Source organism: Stegastes partitus, unplaced genomic scaffold (genome assembly GCF_000690725.1).
Source record: "Stegastes partitus isolate 25-593 unplaced genomic scaffold, Stegastes_partitus-1.0.2 Scaffold2167, whole genome shotgun sequence".
Classification (NCBI taxonomy): domain Eukaryota; kingdom Metazoa; phylum Chordata; class Actinopteri; family Pomacentridae; genus Stegastes; species Stegastes partitus.
Genome location: NW_007579898.1, coordinates 66428 through 74043, shown reverse-complemented (window position 1 = coordinate 74043; position 7616 = coordinate 66428). Strand labels below are relative to the sequence as shown.

Sequence of the window (7616 nt, the reverse complement as noted above, 5' to 3'; positions counted from 1 at the left end):
ACTGGAGACTGGGAAACCCTTGACAGGCTTCGCAAAGATCACCCTGGAAAGATCTGCCCTAAACCATCATCCCTTGAGGCCCAAACTCTTTCTGGACTCAGTGTGGCTGCAGCAGGGGATCTGATTTATACGTAAGTAGAAACATTTTGCATCTGTTATTGTGTGAGTTTGAGATTACAATCTGATGGATCGCCAAAGCGAAACATGAACGTCTGTATCAAGTTTTATTCTAATTTATTCAATATCTGTCAAGATGTTTGACTAAAAGACACAAACGTCAACCTGCTGGTGGTGGTAGGATGAAAGTCGAGGTCTGAACTAAATGTGATGACAACTCATCCAGTGTTTCTGGAGATATTTCTGCCTGAACCACAGTGATGGACTAGTTGGTGGACTGACATAGTGGCGTTGCCATTCTCTGAGACACGAGCACGGTTAAAAAATGCAAAACAGTTAATTGGCCATTTTAATAAGGTTGTGTTTATAAAGTGCCAAATTGGTTTCTTTTTTCAGAAATTATCCAATTTCAGGATTCGTCTGCAAAAACGAGGACCAACCCAAAAAGATGTGCAATGACTATCGTGTTAGCTTCGTCTGCCATCCCCCTACAGAGGTACTACACCCATACATTCTACATATGCAGTGTTAAGCTGCTGATGCAAAGTGGATTTTCTCTCCTCACTCACTGTTTGCCTCCACTCATGTCTGTCTTTGCTCACTGCAGTGTGTTGGACCAAGTCATCATCGAGACGATCCCAGTGGACCAGGAGCATGTGACACAACTGAGGGTAGATAACAAAGGACACATTTGCAGGTTCTCTCTGTACATTGAGGTCGTTACCACTGAGACAAAGACTCCTGCAGCGAGCACAGAGCAGAACTTCTATGCGTCAGAGAAACATTTAAAGTTTACATGTAGTACAAACAACACAACATCTTTTTCACCATTAACACTGAACAGAATTTCTTTGGACTCATTTTGAAACCCTCTCATTGAGAAATCCGTCGATGGCATACTAATTCACCATCCACTTGGAATAATTTTTCAGCTACAATCCAACTCAGGGATTTATTTGCCGCAACAAGGACCAGAAGTCTGGCAATTGCCGTGACTACAAAGTTGGGTTTGGATGCCCGTGCAAATACTGAGGCCTGACTATAAAATACTGAAAATGAGAAGGGAAGAAATCCATGATCATAATTATCATTTAAATTGTTCTGTGCTATTTCTTGTCTTTTCTATTTCATTTTTACTGAGGTTAATGAATAAAATATATAGTGATAGAGCTTTTTTTCCACAGATATTTTCTCTTGTCGTCGTAAGAAAAGCCCAGGTACAATCCTAACAGTTCGCTGTCCCTGTGAGTTAAAAGCAAATGAAGAATCAACAGCAATAAAGCCACTAATGAACAGCAAATTCCTTGTTGTCTTTAGGTTTCTGTTTAGCTCATTGAGACTGCACTAATGAGCTCACAGGCTGAGAGGAAGTTGTGATTCGGAGGGAGTAATGCAGACATATGCGTTTCCAACAGATGGTGGGATCTGATATGATATACAGCTAGGAGGAGGTGCTGGACAGCAGTGCTGTTTCACAGGAATGGGAGACTGTGGAAAAGCACAAGTCAGTGAATCTAAATTTTTGTCTCAAAATACAACAGCCAACTCTAACAAGCCCATGTGTAACAGCTCCAATTGGTTTTGGCTCGTCTCCTGTTTCTTAACAACCTTTCTTTCTATTTATAGCGGAAAGCGGTATTTGTTTTCAGCACAGGTTTCGTGTCCTTACAACCTCGCTTTCTTCTCGCCGACCTAAATAGCATCTCTGCTATATTTCCCTCAAAAATCTGACGCCGGTGTTGTGAGCCAGCACCCACACAAGCGCCTGCAAACCCAGAGTGTACACACACATCAGCAGACGGGTACATACGTACGCTCACAGTGAGGAGAGCGGGGAGATACAAGGTGATCCCTGCTACCTCAACACCGTCAACATTTCCTCAGGAGATGAGCACTTGTGATAGGTGCTGAAAAGAAACTGTAGTGCATTGTGCAGAATGTGAAATGAGGAGAACTTTTCCACAGCCTGCTCTCGGAAAAGCTCGTGTTCTTTGGGGTGTTTTGCTCAGGCTCTCGTGCTTGCATTGCACCAACAGTTCTGCATTTGGTGCCATTTAGCTTTGAGCCTGCACGCCCGTCTTCCAGTAAAACTGTGTTGAAGTAGGCAAAACATGAAGAGATGGAGACGAGCGCGGGGGGGAGGGGGCGTGGATGCAATCTGCTAGATTTCCCGTCGCCGCTTTTTATGATAAAACTGAAGAAGGATGGGGGGGTGGGGGGAGAGAATTTGCGATTGGTGGTGAAATAAAATGAAATCTGCACTATTGAAGTGCAGCACAAGTGTTGGAGCTTCGGCGCATTATGGCGTTCCATTCTCTTCCATTAATCTCCCAATATTCCATGGCTGTGAAGGCCTATTTATAGACCAGGGGATGATTAAGTGGTGAAGCGCTGTGCCACAAAGGGAACCAAGCTCATTTTCTTCTTTCCTTCCTCTCTCTTCCTTACTTATTCTCTACCTACTCCTCCTGCTCTCCCTCTGTGCCTTTATCATGTTTTTCATCTTCTCGCTCTTTCTCTCCGTCCTCCTCCTTTTCAGAAGCCGTATGCATTATATTATATACCCAACCTTCCCTCACATAGTTTAGTTGTGAGTGAAATTATGTTAGACTCAAGGGGTAGGGATAAGTCCTTAAATTCCATTTTTTTCCCATTAAGCCTTTGACAAAGGGATTTATAGAAGTGTTAATTGTTATGAGGCTGCACAGCAAAGAGTGGCAGCCCTAACAAGGGAGGATGAAGCCCCATGTAGCATTTTTCTTTTCTTTTTTTTTCCGCCGCTAAGTCAAGCTGGATCAAGACTGAAAGGTGTCCATTAGTTGGAAATAGAGGAGGAAAATATGCGCAGAGGGATCCTACTTATACCTGCTTGCAAGGTGTCCTTGAGTGGAAGTAGAGCGCCGCACAGGATAAAGGGTTAAGCTCATTTTCATGTGTACAGACATGATTAATGGAGGAGAGGAGAGGAGGGGAGAGGAGATGAGAGGAGAGCAGGGGAGAGGAGAGGAAGAGGAGAGGAATGACCTCGCCCAGCTCAAGACCGGCCTCATTTCATCACTTCCAGAACAGCGAGGGCATAAATGAGATCAAACCCTTCTTTATGTTTCCACACTGACGCTCGATCTGCTGGTCCACATCCAGATTTCTGCCCGGGCTTTACCGGAGGCTTAGATGGCAACGTTCCTCTGCAGGGTGGATTTTGTGCGGGGCTTACTGTAAATGCTGAAGACCTCCATAACAAGTATTTGTCTATTAAAACCACTCCGAGGATTTACGCAAGGACGGAAAAACAGGCTCGAGATGCAGATATGATGAAATGACTCGTTTTTTTCAGTCAGGAGAAGAAGAAGAAACAAAAGAAGTGCTCACCGTGGGGGGTGGGCTGTTTGAAATCAACCTTAAAAAGTGCAACTGCTGTACAGTTAATGTGAAAGTTTGCATGAGAAAAAGAGAGTTTGATCTCAACAGAAACATCTGCCTGTCTGTCAGTTTGGGATCGGAAATACTGCAGCTGAACACCTTTCATATTTCCTTACATCTATCGCAGCTCTTTGCAACATCTAACAACTGGGAGCTCGTATTTAAAGACAAATTAGTTCCACTATTTAGCATTTCTGTTCATCTGTCCAATATATTTTGGTACAGCTGCAGTCTTGGCAACCAATGAAAACACTGTATAAGACACAGTCCGTGTACCTTGGGTTATTTTTAATAAATCCCTAACCAGGCAATTTGATAATTCTCAAATCCATTCGTCAAATACCATTTAATCTAAAGACACAAATTTATCACATTTACGATGCTATGAATTCGATTCATGCTGAATTATGTGTAAATGAATAGCTCTGCTTCCGTCACTCGACTCTTCGGGTAGTGAAACACCAACTTTAAATCCCTCTTACCAAAGCAACATGAGCCTGAAAAGCTATTAGAGCATGACTCCAGAGAGATGAACAAGACAAAAGCGTTATGCCTGTACCTTTATGGAAGGTGCGAACAATACCAGGCTATTTTCACTCTGACAAGCCATATTAGTCGTGCCAGCTTTTGCCTGCCGGCAACTCCTGCGTGATAGCTGTCTGGGACATTTTGTTTCCAGTCACAGTAGCTGATCCCTTGATTGAAAACATTGAATGCTGAGAGGGTGTTATCCCTGTTTGGGGTTTCTGATCCTGGGCGTCTGAGGCGACTGCTGGGCCCTCTCATCCCCAGCTGCAACAGTTGATCCCTGGATCTTTGTGGAAACAGAGTGGATTGCATTACCGAGATGGAAGCCTGAGCATGTCAGGGATGTCTGCGAGCCACAACCCTTCACTGAAAAGAAAATATTCGGGTGTATAACCGCAAAGCAGATTTCCAATGGAAAAATACCAGCGATCTGTGGCAAACTTTTCCTCTTTTCCTCTCTGTTTTTGACTAGAAGTTTAAAATGCCTGAAGAGACGCCCTTTATGTTTTGGCGTAGGGATATGTTCACGTTTACAGGTGGTCTCCATGCTTCTTTTGTCAACGGTTTTTAAAACAGAAAGAAAGAATCCTTAATGAGGCACTAATAGGCACCGAGGGAACCCATTAACAGAACCTCAGACGAACACAAATGGCCGGCGTGTGTCCATTCTTTGTTTACATTCAGTGTTTGGCTTTGACAGACCCGCCTCTTTACTCCAGCTCTTGCTCACCAAAGATGGAGATGTCTCTGCAGAAAGAAAGTTTATTGGAGGCTTCCCTGTAACAGAATGTAAAGCCTTGTGAGCTCGCTTCTTAGTCTCCAGCCTCTTTCTCAACAGGAAAGCCCTTGGCACCGAGCGCTCCAATGGGGAAAGTCACTTTTTGCAAGCATTGCCAAGATTTCTATTTGAAGGCCAAAATATGTAGGCAGACAGATGCATCTGTCCACATTCTGCCGATTTCTCTCTTTCTAACTTTCTCTCTCTCACACACACACACACACACACACCCGCGCACACACACACACACACACACACACACCCGCGCTCACACAGGGAGCTGTTTCCTCATCGTTCACACTGAGAAATGCCCTGTAAGGACGTCCTTATCCTGCAAACCAGACTCTGCTGGATGCTCTGTAATAACAACTCCAGCCGTCCACCATCCAATCAGCCCGGCTCGCTGCTGTGCGTGTGCGTGTGTGTCTGTGAATATGTATGATTTTTTTTTTTTTCTCTCCCAAAGATCTGAAACCACAAAGCACAGAAAGCATTTATTTGCCCAACGAGAACAAAGACGTAAACAACTCATGCAAAAATAAATTTAAAAAGGGAGAATATTACTTTATTTATACTTATTTGTGTTCAGATCTGTGAGGGGTTATTATTAGAAAATCTCAGCAGCTCATCACTCTGCTATAAATATTTCCGTTGATGTTAGAAGAACTGGGCTGAGAACAATAAATAAAATGGAAAATAATAGATAAAACATGAGGGCATCGCGAGCACACGGGCGGACGGCGGTGGATTATTAGAAGTTTCCGAAGTTCCCGTGGATATTTCGGCTTATTAAGACTGAAAACAATTCCATCCGCTGCATCTGTTGTGAATCCAAGCCGACTGCAGACACCACAGACCTGCATTTTCAAACCTAAACCTCCAAAAATGTTGGTTTTGGACGAACTAATCGTTTGTAATGACGTTTATAGCACGATGCAGATGTGTTATAATAATAGCAGGATTAATAAGGATTACCACGTGTAAATATTGTACACATAAGTCTACAGGCTATGGATTTGTTTTTTAAAAAAAAGCACAGATGGAGCTAAGAAGATACGTACCAGTGTCTCAGTTCCATTAAGTGTCTCAGCAGGCCATGACAGTCAATCCACATGCACAGTGGCGGCGCCCTGCTGCTGTTCTCAATGATTACACCTGTGCTATTCCTTTTGTGGCATGTCAAAATACCTGCTGCGCAAAGGGCCGATATCCTTTTTAAATCTAGACAATAATTATCCAAAGGGGGTCAAAATGATCAAGGCTGTCACCAGCATTGGTTCTGATTGTCACGTTATATTGCAGCACAGACACATGAATACAGCTGGGCTGCAGTACAGACAGCCTCTGGAGAAACGATCATCCCCCCGAAAACGCTGATATAAATATCAATGGAAACAATGGAACAATACGTCTTTATTGTCTAAAATAAAGTGACACTTACAAAAATAAATAATATAATAATGACATATATATATATATTTTACAGCGTTTTCCATATTTTTAAAATATACAACATAAATTTTTTTTAAAAAACATACAAAAAATAGACTGTGAATTTCCATGTTTAATGTAAAATATTATTTAAAACCGTGAATAAATAATAATGTGAGGTGACGCAGTGGTTAGCACTGCTGCCTCACAGCTAGAAGGTCGCTGGTTGGCGTCCCGGTGAGGACACCCAGGATCTTTCTTGCATGTTCTCCCCGTGCAGCGTGGGTTCTCTCCGGGTTCTCCGGCTTCCTCCCACAGTCCAGAAACATGTTGAGGTTAATTGGTGATTCTAAATTGTCCGTAGGTGTGAATGTGAGTGTGCTTGGTTGTCTGTCTCTAAGTGTAGCCCTGTGATAGACTGGTTACCTGTCCAGGTGAACCTGCCTTCACCCTCAGTCAGCTGGGATAGGCTCCGCCCCCCATGACCCTGGTGAGGATTAAGGTGTAGAGATGATGGATGGATTTCCTTTTTATTTGATAGATGAAAGTGTTAAATTCAAATTTAATGGCGAAAATATTTCTAAAATTAGATACATTTTGGCCAATTTAAAAGCAAAATAAGTATTGTGTCTGTGAGTTCACACAGATTTATTTGTTAAATGCACAATAACATCAAAAAAGCCAAAACAATACACATGATGTTGTGTAAAGGTAAAGAAATATGTTTTTACGATACGGTTGTTTTCCATCATTTTACAGTCATTTTGATGCCTCAGCTTCCAGGATGTTATCATTGTTTATCTCCTTTTTTCTTTCTTGTTTTTTTTTACAGTGCAGGTCAGACGTGTGAATTTAAACTTTTAACTATTTTAAAAGCTGAACAACACCAATAAGTACTCTCAGGGATAATCAGACACCAGTTAGGATACTTTCTGACATAGACTATGAAGAATTGTGCCTTGAAAACACACAAAATAAATCATTTATTTATTTAGTCATTCAATCTTTCATTTGCATGCAAATATTGTCGAACTCTCAGCCTTTTATCCGCCTGATTTAAAGTCTGACTCGCGGTACCACTAATGCAGCCATAACAAAGCCACAACTGGTGATACTCACAGAATTCGGTGTAACCCGATAAATACTTGTTGTAGATACGGATGCAGATTTTAAACAGTTTTTTGTTACTGATTGTCAACCACATTAATAAACAAGTTAATCAATTTGTCATTATAATGACTGAAATACAGCAGATGTTCGTCCATATGCTGCTAAAAGCCATTTTAAAGTCCGACACAAGTGTTTGCAGTGAAATCAGCTCGGTTACAATCTGATGAACAGA

General features: G+C 42.1%; 1 protein-coding gene across 1 annotated transcript; it reads left to right on the top strand.

The window, feature by feature from the left end:
- On the top strand, nt 1-1161 carry LOC103374174 (cartilage intermediate layer protein 2-like; the record flags this gene model as incomplete). The annotated part of the gene is made up of 5 exons (XM_008304215.1): nt 1-131; nt 514-613; nt 725-788; nt 865-889; nt 1050-1161. Coding segments are annotated over 5 exons (420 nt in total), but the record flags the coding sequence as incomplete, so codon positions are not given.
- Between the last annotated feature and the right edge of the window lie 6455 nt (nt 1162-7616).